This window comes from Cyprinus carpio, chromosome B3, assembly GCF_018340385.1.
Source record: "Cyprinus carpio isolate SPL01 chromosome B3, ASM1834038v1, whole genome shotgun sequence".
Classification (NCBI taxonomy): domain Eukaryota; kingdom Metazoa; phylum Chordata; class Actinopteri; order Cypriniformes; family Cyprinidae; genus Cyprinus; species Cyprinus carpio.
Window position 1 is genome coordinate 1,926,003 of NC_056599.1, and position 25,487 is coordinate 1,951,489.

At 38.5% G+C, this 25,487-nt stretch overlaps 2 protein-coding genes across 3 annotated transcripts in view; both read right to left on the bottom strand.

Moving 5' to 3' along the window:
- Positions 1 to 325: 325 nt before the first annotated feature.
- On the bottom strand, positions 326 to 5,779 carry LOC109079139 (mitochondrial glycine transporter A). 2 transcript variants are annotated; one of them, XM_042719486.1, is made up of 8 exons: positions 5,696 to 5,779; positions 4,802 to 4,852; positions 3,134 to 3,258; positions 2,981 to 3,065; positions 2,719 to 2,898; positions 2,058 to 2,226; positions 1,321 to 1,487; positions 326 to 673 (listed from the first exon to the last, which is right to left on the bottom strand). In XM_042719486.1, exons 2-8 carry the CDS (start codon positions 4,814 to 4,816, stop codon positions 551 to 553), a joined length of 864 nt encoding a protein of 287 aa, XP_042575420.1. In that variant the 5' UTR covers positions 4,817 to 4,852; positions 5,696 to 5,779; the 3' UTR covers positions 326 to 550. The 2 variants fall into 2 exon arrangements, with proteins under 2 accessions (XP_042575420.1, XP_042575418.1); XM_042719484.1 differs by lacking the exon at positions 5,696 to 5,779 and adding an exon at positions 5,100 to 5,305.
- Positions 5,780 to 6,390: 611 nt separating this feature from the next.
- LOC109079137 (myosin-9-like) overlaps positions 6,391 to 25,487 on the bottom strand; it is a 42,526-nt gene continuing 23,429 nt past the window's right edge. Inside the window, exons 14-41 of the mRNA XM_042719464.1 lie at positions 22,802 to 22,975; positions 22,605 to 22,719; positions 20,790 to 20,977; positions 20,238 to 20,359; positions 20,035 to 20,104; positions 19,285 to 19,445; positions 17,249 to 17,357; positions 17,037 to 17,168; positions 16,660 to 16,866; positions 16,437 to 16,574; positions 16,234 to 16,357; positions 15,991 to 16,162; positions 15,675 to 15,887; positions 14,459 to 14,603; positions 14,169 to 14,375; positions 13,963 to 14,067; positions 13,734 to 13,886; positions 13,292 to 13,540; positions 12,088 to 12,300; positions 11,794 to 12,006; positions 11,521 to 11,682; positions 11,275 to 11,403; positions 11,097 to 11,185; positions 9,735 to 9,858; positions 9,441 to 9,649; positions 8,981 to 9,089; positions 8,724 to 8,896; positions 6,391 to 7,791 (exon numbers count right to left, since the gene is read on the bottom strand). Coding sequence (XP_042575398.1) covers positions 7,683 to 7,791; positions 8,724 to 8,896; positions 8,981 to 9,089; positions 9,441 to 9,649; positions 9,735 to 9,858; positions 11,097 to 11,185; positions 11,275 to 11,403; positions 11,521 to 11,682; positions 11,794 to 12,006; positions 12,088 to 12,300; positions 13,292 to 13,540; positions 13,734 to 13,886; positions 13,963 to 14,067; positions 14,169 to 14,375; positions 14,459 to 14,603; positions 15,675 to 15,887; positions 15,991 to 16,162; positions 16,234 to 16,357; positions 16,437 to 16,574; positions 16,660 to 16,866; positions 17,037 to 17,168; positions 17,249 to 17,357; positions 19,285 to 19,445; positions 20,035 to 20,104; positions 20,238 to 20,359; positions 20,790 to 20,977; positions 22,605 to 22,719; positions 22,802 to 22,975 — 4,314 coding nt within the window. The 3' untranslated portion in view covers positions 6,391 to 7,682. The remainder of the gene's footprint in view (positions 7,792 to 8,723; positions 8,897 to 8,980; positions 9,090 to 9,440; positions 9,650 to 9,734; positions 9,859 to 11,096; positions 11,186 to 11,274; positions 11,404 to 11,520; positions 11,683 to 11,793; positions 12,007 to 12,087; positions 12,301 to 13,291; positions 13,541 to 13,733; positions 13,887 to 13,962; positions 14,068 to 14,168; positions 14,376 to 14,458; positions 14,604 to 15,674; positions 15,888 to 15,990; positions 16,163 to 16,233; positions 16,358 to 16,436; positions 16,575 to 16,659; positions 16,867 to 17,036; positions 17,169 to 17,248; positions 17,358 to 19,284; positions 19,446 to 20,034; positions 20,105 to 20,237; positions 20,360 to 20,789; positions 20,978 to 22,604; positions 22,720 to 22,801; positions 22,976 to 25,487) is intronic.

Consider the following 25,487-nt stretch of genomic DNA (forward strand, 5'->3'; position numbering starts at 1 on the left):
TACTCTTCCTCATTGTAAAGGTGCTGTCACATTTACCCATGCAACTTTGCTATATTAATTCTGCCACTTCATGAATACCCACAGGCAAATTGACTATTATGTTAAGAAAAAAAATGTCCCAAAGCAAATTTCATGTTTTCGAGCATATACGCTCTGTTGACCAACATAAAGCTGCTGGGTTTGAAATACTTCATACTGTATAGGCCTGTATCACTACAACATTTGCTCTCAAAAGTTTGCTTATGTGACTGCTTTGTGTCTGCTAAATGATATATGTAAATGAAAATACCAAAAATCAAACATGCAGTATCTCATAACACACACATCGTATATAAAAACTTTATTATAGCACAACATAAGCAGCATTTAACAGCAGCAGTCAAACAGACAAGAGAAGCAAAGTGGACATAAAGTGCATTAAGTTCACATCTGTGTTTACAGCATGATTCTCACTTCAGTTTATTGAAAATAAAAAGTTTGGGGAATTGCGTGGATCACAGTCAGTTAAAGAAACGTCCCGTGTGAAGATCTCGATCAGTTTTGGTGAGTCTCAGGATTTGAGGCCCATCTGAGCCATCAGCTGCTCGTACACCGTCCACGCCATCGCCGCCATCATGGTTCTCCTGAGAGAGCGAGGAACCGCGCCACGGAAAAACCCCACCAAACCGTGCTCCTGACAGACAAATCGTCATATATTTAAATTAGTTTCATTTTTAGGTTTATTTTTTGAGTTATAATTAGATTTGAATTATTTATATTATTTTATTTATTCATTTAGTTAATTCGTAATTTAGTTTCTGGAAGATCCGAAAGAGTTTGAATTCACATTTTCATGAAAAAATTTGATATAAAAATAAATACATGCTTTTTATTTTATTTCAATTTATGTTAGTTGTCAAGGCAACATTTCTTGTTTCCATTTAGTTTTTAGTCTAATGTTCTATCTAATGTTTATATTTTATTTCAATGAATGAAAATGTTTCGTTATAGTTTTCGTTGTAATCACAACACGGCAGGTCAGTCTACTCAAATCTAAAATGTGAATGGCAAACCTCTCTATTTATTTTATAAAACTCGTTTTGAAGAGGCCCAACCGAATCTACAGACTTTTTGGAATCTGAAGAATTTTGCAGATTTAAACATTAGGTGTGTTATTTTCTTCCAAAATTCAAATGGAACCGCCAACTGATTTCTGAGTGTTCTAACAGGGCTTCTTATATAGCTATGATAGCTACGATGGTGTTTGAAGTGTTTGTGGAAACCTGTCTGAAAACAGTGCCAGACAGAGGTGCATGTTGGGAGAATCAGAACATCTGTTACCTTGTAAATGTATCGAATCACATCTGAGGTCCCGCTGAAGACGTCTGGACTCACTTGAACGTGAGTTTTCACTACATCTGCCGGCTGGGTTACAATGGAGGCCAGAACACCGGCCAGAACGCCACAGCTGAAGTTTGCTAGCGGAGCGTAAGAGGACTGACTGATCTCTGAAAGAGAGAGAAAGAGTTTATCAGTACAGTCTGTGGAAATGTTTCACACGGCTGTTACACAATCCAACGTCACTCTTTCTCCTTATCTCTTATGAAGAAACATTTGTAGATCAGGAGCAATATTCCTGCTGCCCTTATACCTCACTAAATATGAAGATGGTTTGCTTGCAAAACCTTTGCATTCCAAAGAGAAACTGTGCGTTCTCCACAGAAATGTTGTTTGCTTACAAAATCTGTTCCTCTGAGAAATGTTTGCAGTTCCCCAAAATATGTTGTGTTTGTTTGCAAAACGTTTCCATTTCTCAGAGAAATTTGTGAATTTTTTTATTTTCCCAAATAATTTTGTGTTTGCATACAAAGCTTTTGCATTACCCAAGATATATTGCATTCGCCCATAAAGTGCTTTAAAAAGATGCTCCCATGTCACTTTAAGACACAAGTGTCACAATGTACATTTTACCCATAAATTAAATATGAGGCAGAGGTTTCTTTGTAAAATTAACCATTTAAGCAGATAAAATCCTCTTTAATCAGACACATATTTAAAGCTGAAGTATGTGCACAGACCTTGTGGCAGAGTGTATTTGGCCTGGCTGTAGATCATGACGTAAATCCCAGAAAACGGTGCATCTCTGAGCAGCGTGGCCGTCAGTCCTGAGAACAGAGCCTTCGGTCCCTCCGTCCGAGACACACACCGCAGCGCTCCTAACACACTGCTGTACTTATAGCGGCCGCTCTGAAACACACACAAGCACTACGTTATCGTCATACAATGTGTACAGATATACACTACCATTCAAAAGTTAAGGGTTGGTAAATGCTTTTGAAAGAAGTCTCCTAGGCTCACCAAGGTAGCATTTATTTGATCAACAATACAGTAAAAATTGTGAAATATTATTACAGTTTAATGCTGTACATTTTCAGCATCATTACTCCAGTCTTCAGTGTCACATGATCTTCAGAAATCATTCTAATATGATGATTTGCTGCTCAAGAAACATTTCTGATTATTATCAATGTTGAAAACAGTTGTGTTGCTTCATATTTTATTGCAAACCATGATACATTTTATTTTTCAGGATTCTTTGATAATAGGGAGTTCAAAAGAAAGAATTTATTTGAAATAGAAATCTTTTGTTACATTATAAATGTCTTTACTGTCACTTTTGATCAATTGAATGCATCCTCAATCAATAAAAGAATTAAGTATTTGCACAAACACACCCACCTCGAAGCGTGTTTTGATGACGGTGACGGGCAGCATGCAGACTCCTGCGACACATCTGGCACCGGCTCCCAGCAGTACGGCCTGTAAGGGCCCTGGGGCCCCATTTGCGAAAAAGTGCTGCTTTAAAGTGAAATATGTGCTGAAGTAGATGCCGACTCCTGGAATACAGCGCACAAATGACTGCGGAGACATAAATACAGAATATAACCATACAAGCAGAAACATAATAGAGGTTTCGTACCAAATCAGGTGTGATACTCACAGGCGAAACGCCTCTCCACAGTCCGAGGAGCTTCTCCGTCCGCAGGACACTTACAAAGACCGTGACCATGCCAACCCGACCCGACCTGAGGCACAGACAGTTCATTTAATACTCATTCAGCCAGACTGAACCTCATCCTGTATGTGGACTGACCCGGGCTGGACGCCGTTCTGTAGGGTCTGCAGACGTGTCTTCACCAGGTCCAGAGGCTGGAAGAGCAGCGTGGAGCACGTCCCGCTCAGAGAGCCACACATGAACGCTTTCACAGCCGGATGAGCCTAAATCACACAGAGAGAAAGAGAGAAACCTGTTGAGTGGGAACAACATATTTAAAATACAATATATTTAACGCTGCAGTCAGTCGATAGCTGCTTTAATCACATCTGTTTACACAAGCCTATGATTTTAGATGGATTTCTTTTTTAATTTGTTTACAAAAAAGGGCTATTCTTAATTAAAATACAAACTTAATCTGTAAAATAATTTTTTTTGTTGCATTAAAGAAAATAACCATTAACGGAAATAATGCAATAAATAAATAAATAATTATATATATATATATATATATATATATATATATATATATATATATATATATATTTTTTTTTTTTTTTTTTTTTTTTTTTTATATATATATTCATATACTTGCCAAGGCAACATTTACTATTTCTTAAGTAGCCTACTACATTTTGCATTTACTTTGAAGTACTAAATTTTACTAAAATTAAAACTGAAACTAAAATAAAAATTTTAAACAAAACAAAACAAACCATTTGGTAAAACAAAAATGAAAATAGCAAATATAAAAAAATAAAATAAAAACTATAGCAGTATGATACTAATAACACTGTTACAAAATTCGTTTTATTTGGGGTGTATTTTTGGCCATATAAAAACTGATAAAGGACATTATTTCAAAAGTTATTGATATGAATGTGATGTAAAACCTGACTCAGCAAAGCTCCAGTTTATCTCCTGCTGAACTAGAATTCAGTCGAGGATGTTTGCTCAGCCCCGCCTCTTTAGACCAGAGCCATGGCCAATCAGAACGCAAGAAAACAAGAGGCTCGCCTAAAGCCCGCCCCCTTCAGAGGATTTGCGACATAATTGGTTACTTCACTTCTGCAAACGCTTTAGGTAAACAACAGAAACTCTCTGAAAACAACCGCATATTACCATAACTGTGATTATACGCAATTTATTATTAATAAATTTATTGCGTTGTTTATTTCAGTAAAAGTAGTGGTTATATGTTAAACCGCGTGAGTAGAGACAATGTTGCACAGTCAGAGCTGCTGTATCACTAACCTGATAACACGACTGATACGACACGAGACTGGAGCGAGTCAGAGTTCAGAAGGAGATTACAGAACAGACACAACGTTTCAGCTCCACCTCACAATCACAGCATTATATTTTATTATTTAGTGTAAAGTGCACATAAGAGCACAATGGGTTAAACGTCTACGGGACCCCATACTGAACATGGTGACAGAAAAACATAAGATGGAAAGAAAACCTAGTTTTTCATTGCTTTTGCACTCGCTAGCAAAAACGTTTGCTCAAGTTCGCAAAATTTTGGTATAGCCTCATGTTAAAGGAGAAAGAAAAAAAATATATATGTCAAAGATTTTCTCAGGTAAACGCACTACTTTTGCCAGAAAACAAGAGATTTGCGTGCGAATGTAAAGTTTATCGGCGAAGTGGCTTTATTAAGAAAGAAAGAAAGAAAGAAAGAAAGAAAGAAAGAACTTTAGTGTGTAAAAACGTTTTCCAGGTTTGAGAAAGCATTAAAACACACACACACACACACACACTTACCAGTGAGAACTCCATGGTGTCCGAGGTGTTCAGGTAAGAGCAGCTCAGTTTCTGAAAACAGCAGTGATCTGAGAATGAATAACTGACAGCATCTCTTTAATTTCGCGTCACCTGACCGTGTTTCTCTCTCCAAACACAATCACACAGTGTTTATTATTCTGTGTGCACCTCTCATCAGGCGCGCGCCTCGCACGGGAGGAGCACGTTTTATGTGCTTTTGAGTTTTTAAGTAAAAGTCAGAAAACGTAACTAAACTACAGTCGTAAATAAGCTGTTCCTAAGTGAAAGATGAGCTCACCTCTTCTTGCTCTATGACCCGCGGCGGGTGTTCATCAGCATCATTCCTAGCTGTTTCAAAATGGGGTTTTAGTAAATGCTACTCCAAAAGGTAAAAATATTCACGTGATTGGGAATCGTAGAAATAAGAGTAATAAAAGAAGAAGAACGACGAGAAACACAAGTCAAATTGATGATCGAAACTGTAAAGCGCTGCTCTTGCTGTTGACGCGCTCCACAGGTATAAAAGAAAGGGGTGTGGCCTGATGCAAGGTGTGTAGGACACTGAATTTGATTGGCCAATAACCAGCGAACGCTTGAAAGACCAGTGGCCGTAAAGGTTGAGAAATAACACTAATATACATAATATACAGTAGTCAACATTTGATGTGGATCAAAACCTTTGATCAAAGTTGTCCTAAAACCTAAAAGCGTTCTTAGGACAATTTTGAGTAACTCTTTTGATCCACTTCAAATGTTGACTACTCAATTATATAATAATACTAATGACAATTTATTCAATCTATTTAAAGCAGAATAGTCCTTAACAGAAGTTATGTCAGAAAGATGCATTTGTCTGAGAATAAGAATGGAGAATGATGACATACAACAACTTACCTGTCACTTAATAAAATAATAACGAATCTCAGCAGAACACGATCTTTACAGACTTTAAGGGTCTAGATTAGCTCCAGTGTGAAGCAGATAAATCCGCTCAGAACCCGTTTGGGCCCCTTCAACTCTGCACTGAGGCGGGCAGTGCGCGCGCTCTCGTGGACGAGCACAGTAACTGTCGAAACAGATTGTACTATTTCATTATTATAAACACATCTACTCTACAGTTACAGCGGCTCTCTCAAACTCAAAAGACACAGTTTTCATCAGTGATTATTCAAATCGCTTAACAAATGACGGTGAATATAAATAAACCACACAGCCTACTTTTTAACATTATGTTCAGCGTTAAAAATGATTAACCTATTTTGAAAAATGTTTTAATCTGCCTATAACTATATTCTTCTGACTGACTAAATAATGAAATATAAAATTTGGATTTTCAGAAAGATTATCAATACATATTTAGGAAAGATCGTCGGTGAAAATGCTGAAGTAGGGAACCACGGTTATTAAAGTTAGTTTCCTCTTATAATCGAACAGAGGCTGATGTCTTTTACTTATATGATGTATAAATCTTTGGTAAATAGTTGAAAGCAGTGGGGTAAATTTTGCCAAATTGTTACTTTAGTTTTTTACTGTAATGTTAGGAAAAAAAGGACCAAGAACAAGATCAAGTCAAGAGCTCACACACTTGCTAAAGGGGTTTTGAAAAAGCCATTTTATTGCATCATTACACCAACGATTTATGACAAATCTCTCCAGATATCATTGAGGAGTAGCAGGGACAGAGAACATAACACAACATCACAAAGTCATTATTGGGAGACGATGAGAATGAGAGAGAGAAATGCTCTATCTATCCACACATAATCAGTAATAGTAAATTTCTCTCACTTCCCAGCAGTGCGCGCGAAAAAAGCAGAACCCGAGCACGAGCTTCGAGGAGGGAGATCGCTGCCGCTGACGGCCCTTCGTTCTTTCAGAGAGAGTAGAGCGCTGAATAATCGAATATTATGATGTCACAGAGTGTTTAAATGTGATCAGAGGTAGCCATGGTAGTGTTCCATGATTTTTAAAAACTCCCGCCAAACGGTCGATTCCCGCCCCCGCGCGGCCGTGCTCAGCGTTTACAGTGTGTGCGTGAGAGAAACCGTCAACCCTCCACCATTCATGCCCTGAACATTAATAAAGACACATATACTGAAAAGAAAAGAGGAACAGAACGTATCCAAATAGTAGATTTAAGGCGATAGTGCATAGTGCCATGTCTAAATGAGTTCGTGCGTTGCCCACCCGATCCTTTTTCCTTCAGTCTGCTGCAACAGTGCGATAAACACCTCCATTTTTTTTTTTTTTTTTTTGATCAAAAAGTATTATGAAATTTCATGTGCATATACAGTGGCGTGAAAATCTCTAATATTTTCTGTGCTGGTTTGATTTACTAAATGCCTTATTCGTGTGTAAAGCCCAAAAGCGTAACTGTACGATAGTATCTGTAATTATCATCACAATCTATTATTTACCAGCAGAGGTGCAAGAGAGCGAGCGCTATGTTCATCCTTATACCTTTATAAAAACGCATGAATAAAATACAGTTTTGTAGAAAGCAATTTTGCTTTGGTCCCCTTCAATAAGTTCTCTTCTTCACCGTGTTTCAATCCTTTAACTTCAGTTAGAAAAATAGATCCGGAATCGGGACTACAGTTGACGGAATGCGTCCTTACAAAAATATCATTGCGCTCTTTTTCTATTCTAGACAATGACATGAAAACACAAATTTGGTCCTCTGTGTGAGTGAAGCTGTCGTGTGTGATTGTCAGGAGAACCATTGTGTGTGCGCGAATACACTATGGCACTAAAATAAGAACAAAAAACAAAAATCGACTAAGTATCTCTGAGTTTTCGTGGACGTTGTCGTCCAAGACTTGTGTGTGTGTGTGTGTGTGTGTGTGTGTGTTTGCGAGGGAACGCTGCGGTTCGGCTTCTTTCACTCGGGTTTGGGTTCGGGGGTTTCGGTCTTGGCCTCCGGGTCTTCGTCGCTCTCGATTCCCGAGCGGCTGACGATGCGGCGCATGGTGAAGGGCAGATCGCCGCGCCTGGACACAAAAGACGCACATTTCAATATCAGACACGCATCACATGCAGGCCTCATTAAGACAACATACTTTAATTGCGATTTTCCCTTAATTAATCAGAATTATAGAAAAACTGAATAATAGCATAGAAATTTTGAAAAATAAAGTATAGAGAAATGGATAAAACAGTAGAACTAAAGAAAAATAGAACAATAAATTAATATATTAACAATTTGTAATCAGTGGAATTAATATTAGGAATTTAGCTTTTGAAAAATTTTTGTTTGTACAGTTTTCATTTTATAGGGAATATATTCATTTACATGATACTTATGATCGAGAAACTATGCTAGGCAAAATAAACCATGTGTACGATTTAATGTTATAAATTAGTTCTTATTTTTAATTTTGCCATTTTCAATTTAATTTTAGTGAAATGTTGTCTTTGTTATTTATATTTGTTGTAGTTTAGTAAGAATTTTTTTTAAATGTCCATATAGTTTTTAGTTTATTTTAGTACTTTATTTTATTTTAGTACTTTATAACAAAAATTATGAATATGATGTGGCATCTATCTGAATTTTAGCTATAATGCATTTTATTTTTGTTAAGATTTATTTCAAGTAACAAAAATGTATTTTTTTATTGTTTTAGTTATTTTAATACTTAAACTACATAAAATTTTTTTTTTTTTTAAATAAGTACTTAAAGTTTAACTAAATTAAAATAAGAAACTGTCTTAGCATTTAACTGAATTTTTTTCCAAATAATGAAAATTTATTTTTAAAAGGGTTTTAGTTATTTTAGTTAACTTTAATAACACTGATTTGAATGTGCAATAATTCTGCCGAAATGTAACAATTAGTAAATAAATAAATAATAATCTCAATTCTAATATTATTGAGGATCATCAGTTGAACTGTTATCGTGTGTGACGGCGTGTTTGGACGCACCTGAGTTTGCTCTTCAGGCTGCTGACCTCGCGGTTCATGGCGTCGGCGGACTCGGTGGCGTCCTCCAGCTCTCGCTGTAGTTTCCTGCGGTTGGCGTTTGCTCTCTGCGCCTCCTCCTCGGCCTCCTCCAGCTGCCGCTTCAGCTGCTTCATGCGGCTGTTCAGCTTCTCAGACTGCAGCCGATCGCAAACAGCGGTTAACATCGCTAAACTTTAACCTCGAGCGGTGTGACTGACAGAGTTTGTAGCGAGCATCACCTGATCTTTAAACTGCTCCGTGTTGCGTCTCTCGTCGTCCACCTGCAGAATCACCTCCTTCAGCTTCTTCTCTGTACGACGCACCAGTTTTGAGGCCTGCTGTCGCTCTCTGAACACAAACATCATTTATTACTTTCAGCTTTTCCCTACTGTTATAAATAGATGAATTATTGTGTACATTCTTATTTATAGACCTAAATGTTGATGGCTGTATTGTACTTTTAATTTTACTTTTAAGTTATTTTCTAATGTAATTATATTTATTGTGTATTTTATGAATTGTAAAACATGCTTTGTATGGTAAGTAGTTTAAAACCGTACACTGATACATGTCTATGTATTAATAAAAAAACAATAAAAATAATTCATTCAAATTATTTTCTAATTTAATATTTATTTGTATCTCTTGCATGGTAAACAGTGTAAACATGTCTCTGTTTGTGTCTGTGTGCTGCTGTACTTGGTCTCGACGTCGAGCTGCTCCTCCAGCTGGATGATCTTGGCCTCCAGGGCGGCGATGGTGGCCTTGTATTTGCTCTTGACGGTTCCCTCCAGCTCGGTGAGTTTGAGCTTCAGCTCCTTGTTCTGGCGCTCCATCTGTGAGCGCGCTCCCTCCAGCCGCTGGGAGGTGCTGCGCTCCGCCGTCAGCTCCACGTTTATCTGGTCCGTCTGTGGAGAAACCGGACAGAGAGACAGCGGTGAGCGCGCTGTGGGCGTCAGACGCCAGCGGTGGGACGGTCTGAGTGTGACGCACCTGCAGCAGGGCTCTCTTGAGCCGGTCGTTCACCAGCTCCGTGTTGTTCTGCTCCTCCTCCAGCTCCTCCTCCAGCTGAGCGATCCGCGCCTCCAGACGCCTCCTCTCCTCCGAGCCCAGAGATCTGAGCACACAAACACAAATGCAATGGATTATGGGCCATTATATCAGATTATATCAGACAGTAGAAATCTGTCAATTTTAACTGCTGTTTTTTAGTTGTGTTTATGCAAAATTGGGCCTCAACACTAAACTTCAATTATATGTCTTTTATTTTTAATTTATTTATTTATTGGTCTTGAAATGTTTTAAGACAAGATAAAATATAAAATAACGTTTAAAAATGGTGAATTGTGAAAACTATTTAGCAAAGTGTTTAATTTATTTTTTATATATATTTATAACTGTTATTTTTTATATTATTTTTTATATTATTTTATAATATTTTTATATTGTTATTTTTTAACTATTACATTAATCAAATATTAACTAAAATTAATCAGTATGTTTCATTGGAAGAACATTATAAGAATATTTAATTCTTTTAGTAGTTGTGATTCATATTTCCTAAAAAGCAAACAAATTAATAATAATAAAACCACAAATCCATAAATGAATAAAAGAAAATAAAAAAAATCGGGCAAATAAAAAAAATATATATATTTTAGTTTTTTTTTTTCATAAATACATTTCATTTTAATTTACATATTTGTTAGAGAAATAGAATATAAAAATATATATAATTCGCATAACAAAGGAAGATTTCTTTTTAGTATTTTTAGTTTGTTTGGATTAAAAATATTTCATGAAATATTAAAATAGTAGAGTGAAAAACAAAAATAAATAAAGTGTTTTTAATGCATTTATAAATCCATTTCATCGTAATTTATATTTAATTTTTATCATTTATATTTTATTATTTATATACCCATTAGGAAATTCATAAAGAAAAATCAATATCTTAAAAAATACTGCAATAAATTATTATTATCATCATTTCTTTTTTTGAATCACATTTAGTTAAGAACTATTGTTTAGATTGAAATGGTTCATAAAATAAAAAAGCAAAGAAAGTAATATTCAAATAAATACCAATAACATTTTTAATTTATCTTTTACAAATCCATTTCATTATAATTAATATATACCCTTTAGAGAAATCATATAGAAAAAGCGAGAACCTTCAGAAAACTGGAAAACTGTTTTCTTTATTTGAATTTTCCTCCCGCAGGTATTTCTGAATTACTTTTCCTTAAAAACTAAACTAAAGTTTCCATCAAAATAGTTATAACAATAGCAGATTTCCATTAAGTTGTGTGCCTCCTCAGCTGGAGACTGGTGAATGAAGTGGTGTTTCCTCACCCTTTAGCGGCCAGGTTGTTGATCTCGTCCTGCAGCTCGTCTCTCTCCTGCTGCGCTTGTCTCTTGGCTCGCTCTGCGGCCGCCAGTTCCTGCATTCAGACGCATTCAGACTCGGTCAGACGCTCATGTGAGCCGCGGGGATTCAGGACTGTGAGGACAGACACACACACACACTGACCTCCTGCAGCTGGATCATCTCGGCCTCCATGCTCTTCACCTTCTTCTCGTTCTCTTTGCTCTGAGCCAGGATCTCCTCGCGGGACACACGTGTGTCCTCCAGCTCCCGCAGCAGGTCCTTCATCTGAGCCTGAAACACAAACGCAGCTTACAGGAGGCCGTTTGTAAAGCTTGTTTTAACATAACATCCATTACTGCAGAAAATGCGTTCTCCTCATGCACCAAGCTTACAGTGTAAGAGACGAACCTGCACTTTCTTGAGTTGTTTGAGCGCCTCGTCGCGGTTCTTGTTGGCCTGGTCGATGGCGGCCTCCAGATCCTTCAGGTCCAGCTCCATCTTCTTCCTCGCTGCCATCGCCACTGTGCGCTGTTTACGCTCGTCCTCCAGCTCCATCTCCATCTCACGCACCTGACCGCAAACACACGACATAACTAATATATTTCATGACTTAACTAACAGATTCTAATAACTGATTATGAAACGCGTTTAGCTGCATCATGTCTCGTGGTCAGCTGGCACCTGTTTGAGCAGCTGTCTCTTCTTCTCCTCTCCCAGCTCGTCTCGTCCCTGCAGGTCTCTCTCGTACTGCGCCTTCATGGCCTGCATGTTGACCTCCAGCCGCAGTTTGGCGTCTTCGGTGCCCTGCAGCTCGTCCTCCAGCTCCTCCAGCTGCGTCTTCATCTCCTCCAGCTGCTGCTCCATCGAGCGCTTCGACTTCTCCAGATCGTGAACCTGAGAGAAGCAGAAACACTGTCAGGTTTCCACCGAACGACGGATAAACTGACGGTCTCTGACGACTCTAAAGCCTCTTACGCTCTTGCCCACGTCGTCTTTAGAGGACACCAGGTCCTCCATCTCGGCGCGCAGCAGCTTGTTGGTTCGGTCCAGCTCGTCCTTCAGGTCCCTCAGGGCCTCCAGCTCGCGGGCCAGCGCTAACACACGAGTCTCTTTCTCACGAGCTTCGGCCTCGGCGCGGTCGCGCTCCTCGGCGTAACGGGAAGAGATGGACTTCTCCTCAGCCAGCATCTAAAAACAGTAGCACGTCAGTAGTTTATTTATATTCATATTTTACTGTTTTAGAGCGTGATGGTTATGTGCAGAAATGCGGAAAACAGATTATATTGATTTGTCATGGTTCGTCTAAATCAGCGGCTCTCAACCTTTTTGACTCGACAACAATAATCACGTTTCCATTCAATCGTGATTCACTTGAAGGGTTTTCAAAAATAATTTCTACTTTTTTTTTTTAATTTGTAAAAATTACATTTCTAAAACTAAAATAAATAGAAATATTTTTAAATGAGAAAAAATAAAAACAATTTTAAAAAAGTTATATCTAGAAAAGATATTCTTTAAAGAATTATTAAAATAGTTTTTACTCAATACCTAAAAAAAAAAAAAATTTTAAAAAAGTTATATCTAGAAAAGATATTCTTTAAAGAATTATTAAAATATTCATATATATATTATATATATATATATATATATATTAGGGTTTCACGTTTCACACGGTTTTAGGGTCACGGTTTTGGTACAGTTCGGTATGTCCTGTGTTTATGGAAAAACTATACTTTCAAATAAAAATGAAGAAAATATGAATATTCTATCTAACTACAAGCAACAGCTTAAATAAATACAATAGAGTAAAGATACAAATAAAAAACAGTGATTTTTCGGGTTTATTTAGGTAGGTATAGCATTAGTTTTTAGGTACAGAAATTGAATAAAGCAAGGAAAGGTAAAACAGCATTGCATATTGGACTGTATAAATTAAAGATTAATCTTTATTAAAGTTACAAAAGCTATTCAATCAAGAACAGTCAGTTATTTCTTTGTTGTTGCTGTTGGATTAATATTAAGAGAATGCACTGGCATTTTGACATAACTGACAAATCATGATAGGAAATATCTTGATTTTGAGCTTATTTTGATACTTATTTGAAATATTTTTCAGTCACTGCTGGAGAATCGCTGGTGGAATAAACAAACCCATCCTGATCCCGTCTTTATTCCTCACCTGGTCGAACTTCTTCTGCTTCTTCTCCAGGTTGGAGACGATCTGTCTCAGATGGTCCTGGTCCACTACCATGTCGTCCAGCTCCTGCTGCAGGCGCGTCTTGGTCTTGTCCAGCTTGTCGTAGGCGGCGCACCTCTCGTCCAGACGCTGCGTCACGGCCTCCAGGTCGCGCTGGACCCGCTTCTTCGTCTCTTCAGAACTCTCCAGAAAGCCGGCCTCCTGCTCAATCTTCTTCTTCATGTCAGCCAGCTGCGGCAGAAGAGACAGACAAACCTTTTTTAGACATACTGCTGCGTCCAGAACAGCTACTCATTTCATTTTCACAGTATGCGTACTTAAGTGCTGGAAGTAGTGGGTCATCTAGGTAGTCTTTTATGAATACTCTGAATTCGGACACACATTCTGTTTTGTTTGTGATTTGGGATGCTGCCCAGGTGTTTACCTGCATCTGCATGGTGCTCATCTGTTTCTCCAGGTTCCTCTTGGCCTCCTCTTCCTCCTCCAGCTGCTCCTTCAGGCTGTTCTGCTCGTCCTCCAGCTGCCGCAGACGTGTGTTCAGCGCCAGCTTCTGCCGCGTTTCCTCCTGCAGCACTTCCTGCGAGGACAAATGTAGGGTTTAGAGAGCGAACGAGCGAGCGAGATGCAGAGACGCGCAGAAATCCCGTACGTACCTGCACGTCCTGCAGCTGCGACTCCACGGTTGAGCAGTCCTTCGACGCTTTGATGGACTTCCCTTCGACTTCGCTCAGCAGACTGTTGACGTTATCCAGCTCGGCCTGAAGAGGAAACAGAAGCGCCGTCAGCGTTCACATCTTCATCACACTAGAAAAGGACTGCAAGTTGTGCGTGGATACGAGGTCTCAGGGGTTTTACACACCTGCATCTTGGTGACTCTCTCGGCGAGTTCGAACCGCTGGCGTTCGCTCTCGGCGTGTTTGACCTGCAGCTCCTGCACCTGCGTCTCGGCTTTCTTCCTGCGGTGCTCTGAATCTCCTTTGCCCTGCATGAGTGTCTGCAGCTCGATCTGCAGCTCGTTCCTCTCCGACTCCAGAGCCTGTTTGGTCTTCTCCACCGAGACCTTATTCTGAGAACAGAGACGGAGAGAGATTCAGAGCGACGAACCCACATCACACAACTGACACGGGGCTTGTTTTGCGCGTGTCTTACCCGTTTGACCTGCTCCAGCTGCTCGTTGAGCTCGTCGAAGGCCTGACTGTGTTTCTGTCTCATCTCTGCCACCACCTGCTCGTGAACTTTAGCCTCGTCCTCCAGAGACTTCTTCAGGTGGGCCACTTCAGTCTCACGCTTCGTCCTGCAGGATCAACGTTAGTTGAGATATTTAGCCAATGGGGTCGCATGATAAACATTTCATCTCATACTGCTGGCAAAAACAACGAACGATCTTTACACGAACCAACCACATATATATATATATAAAAAAAACTTTAAAGTGTACACACTACCATTTTATCTCTAATTATATAAAAAAAAGAACTGTAATGAAATTGCACTATTAAATAAAAAAAATTATATCTAATACAATTATAAAAATAATAACAATACTAAAATTTAATTATTTTCATATTATTATTGTTTTACCGCTAAATATAAAAGAGAATTGTAATAAAATTGTACTAATTAAATACAAAAATAATTAAACATAATAACAATAAAATGGTTATTTTAATATTATTTAAATTGCAATCCAATTGTGCTGTAAGATAAAAAGTGAATATCAAAAAAAAAAAAAAAAAAAAAAAAAAAATGTAATGACTTTTTCTATTGTTTTAATTATAAAAATTAAGAATTGTAATGCATTTGCACTATTAAATTAAAAAAAATTATATCTAAACAAACTATAAAAATAATAACAATAAAATAATAATAATAATACTAAAATTATTGTTTTCATATTATTATTTTACCGCTAATTACAAAAATAATCATAATGAAATTGTACTGTTAAATAAAAAAACGAATTAAATACAAAAAATAACTAAATATAATATCAGTAATAATAAAATTGTAATTTTAATATTAATATTATTTCAATTGCAATGCATTTGCGCTGTTAGATAAAAAAAAGTGAATATTGAATAAAATAAAATTTATTTTATAATACTATTTTTATAATATTTTAACTCGAATTAAATATAAAAATTAAGAATTGTAATGCAATTGCACTGTTGAATAAAAATGTATATCTAATAAAATAAAAAATACAATAATAATAATAATGTAATTAATATTTTTGTCTTAATTTCTTCTAGTTTCACCTTTAAATTTCAGGTTTATAAGAGCTTCATGTTATAAAAGCTTAAGTGCTAAAAAATGGTGGAAATTATGCAAACATGACAACCCAGGTGCGTTATGCGTGACACACCTGAGCTCCTGCTGCGCGGCGGTGGAGTCGAGCGTGTCCTCCAGCTCGGTCTTCAGCGCCTCCAGCTCTTCTCCCAGGTCTCGGCGGTGTTTCTCAGCTTTGGTTCGAGCCGCTCGCTCCAGCTCCAGATCCTCCTGAAGTTCACTCAGCTGAGCCTCCAGCTCCCGGATCTTCTTCTGCGCCAGATTCTTCTGAGCCGCTTCCTCCTCGATCCTGACGGGAAACCACAGTCACTTATCAGATGGACTAGCAGTGCAGTGATACCTGCCAGTGATCGGCCACGGTGTGTATCTCCCGTAGGTCAGCTGACTCTCACCTGGCGAGCGCCTCCTGAAGCTCCTCCTCCTTCTTGGCGAGTTGCGCGCGCAGTTCAGCGATCTGAGCCTGAAGCTCGGCGATCTGATCGTGCAGCTCCGTAGAGTCGCCCTCCAGCTTCCTGCGGTTCTTCTCCAGCTCCTGACGCTGCTTCTCCTCGCGACGCAGACGGTCTGAAAACATTTCATTATGTATTTCTTGACAAATTCTATCAGATGATCGAATATTCAGTGCCTGAACTCACCCTCCAGGTCGGTGATCATGGCCTCGTGTTTGTTCTTGAGCTTCTGCAGGCTCTTGGACTTCTCCTCCTCCTCGGCCAGGTTTGTGGTGAACTCAGAGATTCGTTCTTCTAGAAGTTTCTTTTCCTGCAAAACCAGACGAACAGTGAGAAACACAACCAGCGACTAACACGTGGTTTCCCAACAATGGCGTCTGCAGACAGACCTTGGACAGTTTGTTGTTCTGGTCATCCAGGACCATCACGTCCTCTTCGGTTTTCTTGAGTTTGGCCTCCATCGTGACCTTCTCCAGCTGCAGCTTCTGCCGCGCGCCTTCCTCCTCGTCCAGCTGCTGCTCCAGATCCTGTCGGACCAAAACACAGATGTTCCTCATTCAGCCAATCACAGAGATGCACCCGAGCTCATTTCTGAATGCAAGCTCTCTTTACCGCGATGTTCTGCTGCATCTTCTTCTTCTCCAGCTGCAGGTGATTGGCTCGCTCCTCCTCTTCCTCCACGCGGGCCTCCAGGTCGTGCAGGATCTCCTCCAGCTCCTGCTTCTTGGCCACCAGGCGGTTCCTCATCTCGTCAGCCTCGGCGCACAGATCCATCTCCGCCTGCAGCTGCTCCTGAAGAGCCTGTTTCTCTGCACTCAGCTAAAAAGACAAATCACCCTTAAATATCCCCTTTGAAACTGCATGTCATAAATATAACATTATATACACATACAAACACATATACAGTGTCTTTATACACACACACACACACATATATACAGTATAGTAACGTTTCAAATACACCAGGATCCTGTGTCTGTGTTTCACACCTGCTGCTGTTTGGCCTCCATCTCCTGCAGCTGCTGTTCAGCCACAATCTGCTTCTCCCGAACCTTGCTGAGCTCCTCGTCTTTGGCCTGCATTTCCTCTTCCTGTCGGCTGACCTGCAGCAGTGGCTTCACCTGAAACCCAAACATGGCATCGGTGTAAGACACACATCAAGCCTAGCGGCACATTTGAACATGTCTGTGTGTGTATAGACCTTGGTGAACAGTCTCCACCACTGCCAGTTTCTGAGCTTCAGGTAGGCAGCGCAGTTCCTCTGGATCACTCTCATGGCCGTCAGCTGCTGCTGCCTCTTGGCGAACGCCCTGCGTGGCAAACACCACATCATCAATAAAGGCGATTTGTAAATTGTAGTTCATGTGTATAAGGTCTAAATGGTAGAAACCACCCGCAATGCCACAGCAACTACCCAAAACACCCTGAAAACTGACAACATACTGTAGTAACATCCCCTCAACCTGATACCAACTGCCTCTGACTATCAATAACAATTAGAAAATCATTGTTAATTTTTTTTAGTTGTATATGTTCTATTCTCAATTTTGAGTAAATGTTGTGTAAACATTTTTTTAAAGATATTTCCAATCATCTCAAAATGTGTCCCAATTCAGCTGAATTCTATAAATTTTTCTCTGAAACCGGCAGCACATAGCATAGATTCATGCTTTCAGCTTGAGAGGAAATCTTATACAGTATTACAGTCTGTCGATCTTAAGTGGTAATTGTGCATTAACAGTTGGTATGCAAATGAGCGGTCTGAACATATTTACACATCGCAGTTTTTATTTTGGTCACGCATGCGCACCACTTACGTACAACCCTGTATATATATTAGTGCTAGGCACCGATATCATATATTGATTATCGATATCAACGATAATTGCGTTATGCACAAAATTCAATAATGCATTCAAAAGTGATGCACTTTTTTCATTTAAAAGTACCGCTATATGAATAAAAGTGCAATAACATTTGGTTTGCAAACACTTTAAACAAATAAGGTGTTTTTTTTTTTCTTTTTTTTTTTACAGCAGTATTCCTTTTACATAGTAGCAGTTAAAATATTTATTGTAAATCTCAACTTATAACATTAATGTAATCAAATCAAATATAAAACAAGCTATTTGCCACTGCCAGGACATTAACGTTTTTATAGAAAATATTTAATAGTTTGTTATAGAAAAACAAGGTATGCACCTTCCTATTAGAGACCTGTACGATCGCGGGACCCAGCGCAGCAGAGTGCGGCGCGGGACAACACTTGATGTGCTAGTGCGGGCGGGTAGAGACTCGTGTGTATGTGTGGGATGTGGGAGAGTAAGGGTGTACTCACACTAGGCAAATCTTAAACGTGCCCGAGCAAGTTTGACCCCAAAGCCTGGTTCGTTTGACTAGTGTGACTGCTCCGTGCTGTGCTCGGCGCGGTTCGTTTAGCGGTCTCTGGCTCGGTTGGAAGAGGTGGGCCAGAGTACGGTACAGTTATAGATCAGTGAGTGTGAGCGCTAACCGTGCCGGAGCGCTGAACTTCTGATACGTGCAGCATGATTGCATAAACGTTTCTGAGCGGCAAGAGTGATAGATCTGTATATCAATATATTGTGAGAGGCCTTGTGTTACCGCATCCCAAACGACTCCGAATAATAAACCACAAAGTTAACAAAACGATGCACTCCACTGTGCTGAACCAGAGCGTTTCTCTGCTGTCTTCACGTGCTATCGGAAACTTCCTGTTTCCCATTTATGAAGATGTGATTACGAGCACGTTGCATTCTTTTCTGTTAAAAATAACAGTGAACAGTGGTTTGTGAATGTTGACGCTTAGCCTAAATTATTTTATCAGGACCGTTCGTGTGAGCGCTGTTGCAGTCTTCTGACCACCTTAAGTGCTCTTCCTTGGTTGAGACGCTTGATGATGCCAATCCCAAGCCAGTACTGATCAACATCCCACCCCTCCTGTGACCCATGGTTTGTCTGTATGTGTATTCAGAGCCAGTGAGCAACGGGCTTTCAGAAAAATAAAAGCACCCCTCCTGTGATCCATGGTTTGTCTGTATGTGTATTCAGAGCCAGTGAGCAACGGGCTTTCAGAAAAATTAACTTGCCCAGCCCTATACATACATACATACATACTGTATATATATATATATATATATATACACATATATATATATATATATATATATAAGCCACTGAACAATCTCTATGGTTGGACCATGATGTGGTAACGCTCACTTGCGTGCGACGTATCCACGGCACCAGGCCTGGAAGTTGATGATGACATCAGTGATTTTCATATCGCGCTCTTCCTCCAGGTGAGCCAGAACTCCAGCACGGAAAAACACTTTGCTCTGTCCGATCCGGTACAGGTTGGGATCCAGCTCCAGCGCTTTGATCTGAGACACAGATGAAGAGCTTCAAACAGGGACTCACAAACGCTTTTTGTTCTGCCAAAACACTTTGACCTAAATATTTACTAGAAGTCCTCCTCAAGTTAATATTTCAATAATTGATCAGCGCATTAATGTTCATGGTTCTCTGATGTTGGTTAATGGTCAAAGTGCATACAAATAAGATTGTAATCAACTGTAAAACTGATTGTTGATATTTAGAAAAGAAATTGAATAAAAGATTTATAAATAATCTAAATTAAAATTATTTTTAAACATAAACAAATCAAAGTAAAACAAGAAAATATTTATAAACATTCTAAATTAAAATGAATATTAAAAAAATAAACAAAACAAAACAAAACAAAATATTGATAAATATTCTAAGTTAAAATAAATAATTAAAGAGTTTTACTTTGATTGTTTATATTTTAAAAATATTTATTCATTTTGCATTTTTATTATTTGATTAATTAACTTTCCATCAATTTTCCTCATGAACCACAAGGTGTTTGTGAACCCCAGTTTGGAAAATTAATAAAGTAACACTGGATGACATTAAACCAGTTCATTTAAACTGTAAAACTGGCCTCACCATCAGCACACAAGCCTGTTTACCATCCATGAAGCCTTTGGGAATGGAGTTGGGCGTGAGGATTTCATACCTGAGCGTAAAACACAAACAACCACACACATCAGTGAAAAGAGAAGAATATGAAAAAGAAATAATTAAGGAGTTTGCTCTTGAGAAGCAATTTAATTATGTGAAAAGTTTCACTCGATGAGTTCCTCCGATACCTCTGTCTGAACTCCTGGAAGACGATGCGGTTGGGGAATCCCTGTCTGCAGATCCGGATTCCCTCCAGCACACCGTTACACCGGAGCTGATCCAGAACCAGGTGAGGGTCCAACTTACCCGCCTGAGATGGACAGAGACACAATACGCAAAGGCTTATGATGAATTCAGGACAAATTAAGCCCAAAGTATACTTCGTTTTTTACGAGTACGCAAAAGTATGCATACAATGCATCAAGTCCAATAATTTTAACCATGCATATTCTGTGTGCTCAACTTGCACAATTTGCTAATTTTAGCATTAATTAGTTGGTCCACAATCTTTGTAGTTATCAATTTTGGTGTAAGCAATAATATAATTACCATTATAGCCATTGCTCTTTGTGTAAATGCTAATATCATAATAGCTATCTTTATAGTTATTGTTCTTGGTGTGAACGCTAATTCAGTTATAGTTATAGCCATTTTTATTGTTATCGTTATTGGTGTGAACACTACTATAGTTATTTCTTAAGCTTCACATCGTCGATTCTTGAATGCTGATCGGTTCGTACCTTTTTCTCATGGTTGGGGATGATGCAGCGGACGAAGTTGGGGTTGGTGTTTCTGAGCGTGGCCATGAGTTTGGACAGCTGCTCCTTATAGAGCTGCCCGACCGTGCGGAACATTCCCTTACGGGTCTTAAACGCACCCGGCAGCTCCGACATGCCGGCCACCTTATCCAGACCCACGATACGGTCCACTGAGACAGACAGACACAGAGACAGACAGACAGTCATTGCAATGTAAAAGCTTCAACTCAGGCATGCAGTCGGTTCATGATGTGAAAACTACCCACAGTTCAGTGGGTTACACACATGTCAGCACTGGTGACAAACCACAGACACACACGATGCTGGTGAAGAGTGGGGGGCAACACACAGGAAAATGGATCCAACTTAGTGCAGTGCAGATCACACATATATATATGTGGTGGGTGTGTCTCATTTAAATGTATGTGTGTGTGAAGGGTCCAAAATAAACACTCACCATTGAATGACACAGAACAATTATACACAGAATTATGAACAATTCATTCTGCTTGTGCTGCATGAATGAGGCTCAATGAGCACAAAAAAAGTGAAAATTTTCATTTTAATTTACTTAAATTGATCAAAGAACAACAGACTAGTACTAGTTTTTTTATCCATTTTTTAATTGAAAGCTGAAATAAAATATTCAAATACTAGAAGAAAAAACTAAACCAAATGAAATTAAATGAAAGTAGAATTACTGGAAATAGAGACTAAAAAATAAAAAAATAAAATCTAAATAGTGCTATACAAAACTAATAAAATGAAAAAAGCACATAAGAAAATGTATAAATATTAAACAAATTAAAATGAAAATATAAAAATATAAAAGGATATACATAATAGTAAAATAACAGTGATTAAAGTAAAGTCTATCCATACAAGTATATTAAGTAGAAAGTACTAAAACTTGCATATATATAAAATTTCCTTGTATAGACAGACAGAGGTAATGTACAATGCTGAAAATATTGGAAATATAGCTGAATAATTATTAATTATTTCATATAATAACAATAATAATAATAATTATTATTATTATTATTATGTTCATTGAGCAAAAATAAATATTTTTCCAGGATAAAATTCCCTATTTTTTATGCAGCTGTTATTGTCATGTTTAGCTAGTGAATTTTGGACCCTGTGAGTGTGTGTGTAACTGCATACTGTGGTCATGTTTCACTGGTGAGAACAGAACCAAACCCATGCAGTTTATACCCATTTCTGCAGTACCACAGACCAACAGCGGGGGCGCCAAAGCACACTATATTACACAGAGAGGAGAGACAGCAGAAATATCAGAGATATATCTCAACACCTCAGAGAAACACAGTCACGCAGGACAGCTGATGGAGATGGAGGAGGAAAAGAACGTCACGGGAGAGAGAAAAATCAAAGATGTCACCTGGCTCTAAATGAAGGTAAGGAAAACGCTGATAGAAATAAGCTCTCTGACAGTTCTGGACCTCTGAGAGAGACCGACAGACGGGAGACAGTGAGTACAGAGGTCCAGGAGGATGTGAAACAAGGGATGGATGGATATATGGATGGAGAGGGGAAGAAACAGAGGACCAAACACCAGCAGAAGAAAACAATTCCAGTGAGTTTTTTTCCACCCATTTTGGCATGAAAAAGGCACCCAGAGTGTAAATACATTAGTCATTGTTACCCTTTGTTCAGTTTAAAAGCTTCACGCCATTCTGTGAGCTACATTTCTTCATCATTTATAGTTTTTCTCCATGACCTGTTGCTTTAACATTCATTTAAGAGCTGACTGAATGTGATCTGTCGACTCACCGTCCTTCCACAGCTCTGAAACAAACTTGTTGGTGGACTGATTGAGCAAACTGGCCACGTTATCGTTCAGCGGGTCCATGTTCTTCATCAGCCACTCATCCGCCTTATAATCCACCTGAGAAACACAATCACAGATGTTTGAAATTCCACGAAACCATGAAATCATACATGGGTTTAGCCAAGGAACATGTCAGCACCTTTCCAGCGTAGTGGATGATGCAGAAATCTGCCTCGTCCTTCAGTTTCTTGGGTTTGTGGAATTTGGGGTGCGTCCCCTGCTCCTGCAGGACCTTCTCCACAAAGCTCTTGTCTGTGGCTTTGGGGAACCAGCACTCCTCGTCCAGCAGAGCCAAGATTCCTGGAGGACTCGCCTAGAAACACAAAACACAGATTACAATCAAACAAAGTCTTCATTTGGAGACCTATCTACATCAGCAGAAGAGCCTAACTCAGGAAGATCAGGAAATCAAACTGGATTTAGTATTTTTAATTTTTATGTGTCGGATGTTTGTTTTCTTTTTTTTATTTTATTGGTATTTTTAAAATGACGGATCCCAAGTTGTCTGATTTAATCGATTAAAATCGATTATTAAAATAGTTGTCAACTAATTTAGTATCGATTTTGCTAAATAATTTTTATTTGCCGTAAGCGATCATTTCGTGCATATTTTAAAATCTGCGGTGACCAAGTGTGGGCAGTAATGAGCCACCGTAGGTTTTGTACAGCAGGAGAAGCAGCGAATAGCCAATAGCTGGCTTCGTTTTATGTCACGTGCTTCCAGCACAAGCGGATGCAGCATTCAGCGTGATGGGTGAGGCAGGCGGCCCTACGAGAAAGAAAAAAAAAAGCTCCATAAAAACTAATCGAACGAAGTCATCCAAAGTGTGGGAGCACTTCTTGACCTTCAAAAAAGAAGAGTAACATGTTTTCTGGAATCCTCTAAAAAGAGCAGACTGAACATGGACATGTTGACCTTTTGCACTGATGCAAAGTTTTTCCTCTAATGTGAATAGTGTTCTGCTCATTTCCCACAAGTCGAATTTGTCAGTTCATGCATAAGCTGTTTTGTTTAACATTTTATCGATTTATATTACAGTTTTGAATTTTGCACTGTTAAAAGGACCAACATATTTAATGCCGATGAAAATCACAGTGTGCAACGACTTTTAATTGTGCAGATTCTGCAGTACAATGTTGTTTGCAAATGTTTTAGTCGTAAAACCTGATAACTTGCTGTTTTAACAATTGATTTAATAACCAGTTCATAAGTCTTGCAGCATGACTGAATGAAGAGGTTAAGTTAAATGTATTTGAAATGCACTTTTGTTCTAAGTATTCACTGCTCTTTTTCACACAGCAGGTTTTTTGTGTGTGTCCGGACAACCTTCTGATGGATTTTACTTTAAATTTTACTTTTTTTTCAGGTTTCATGCCATTGACACTTTATTCGAAGGATTGTTTACAATTTCACACCATAATTAAGCTGTTTGTCCCAGGTATAAGCTTGTGTTTACAGTTACTGGATTCTGTTTTATTCTTATTCTTTGTGAAAATATGTTCTGAAAGATTCCTTAATGCTTTGTTCGGGATGTTAAACTACTTTAGGAGACCCTAAGGACTGCCATGGTGAAAACATTATTTGAAATCTCCTTGTGAAATTTGCTAAGTATGTATGGGTCAGTGTTTTGATTGGAAGAGTTTTGACAAAGGACACATACTACTCCAGGTATGTTTTTGATGAGTATATGACAATTCAAAATGGTTAAAATCTCTAAAAAGTCTTGATTTACTTGGGGGCAAAAAAATGGGCAAAGCTAAAATATAGCCGATTCATCGATTAATCGTAAAAAGAATCGACCGATTAATCGATTAGCAAAATAATCGTTAGTTGCAGCCCTAATACCTACACAAGAAAAAAGCTCCATTCAATTTCACGTGACCATTCTTGGTGACACTTTTGACATGTTGGAAGCAGACAATGATCAGCTAGCTTGTAATAGCTAAAAAAGATTTAAGATTTTGGACCATTTAATTTAAATTTATAATTATTTTATTGACCATTCTTGGTGACACTTTCAGATAATACGCAGTTAATATGCATTTTTGGACCTTCGGAAGTTAATGACCTTTTTTTTTTTCAGTTTGGAGCAGGTAATGACCATTTATGACCAGCTGGGTCCAGCTAATAAGCATTTTTAGGGTAGTTTGGACCAACTAATAATCATTCTTGACCAGCTAATAGCCATTTTGATCAGTTTGGACCAGCTAATGACCATTTTGGCCAACTTGGAGCCATTATGACCAGTTGTTGGCCATTTTGTTGAGTTTTGTACCAGCGAATGACCATTTTGGCCAACTTGGAGCCGTTAATGAGGGTTTGGGTAGTTTGGACCAACTAATAACCATTTTTTGACCAGCTAATAGCCATTTTGATCAGTTTGGAATTTTTGGTGGTGTTTGGTTTGTTAATGATAATGATAATTATTATTTTGGCCGACTTGGAGCCAATTTATGTTTTGGCCAGTTTGGAGGAGGTATTGATATTTTATTTCTGAAAAAGATTTTTGACAAGTTTTGTCAAGCTTGTTACAGTTTTTTGGGATTTTTTGGGCAGTTTGGTGAAACTTTTTTGACCAACTTGGAACAGTTTATGACCATTTGTCACCATGTCGACCAGCTAATGGCCACTTTGAAAACATCATGGAAATCAAACTGAATTTAGTATTTTGAAAATAATGGATTCCAAGTTCTTGATCCCCAAACATAAACATCAGGAAATGACTAATATCTACACATGAAAACAGTTCTATTAAAGGTCACATGGTCATTATAAAAGTTGCGTCTTTGAGAAATTATAACTGTTATTGGTTTACCTTCTTTAC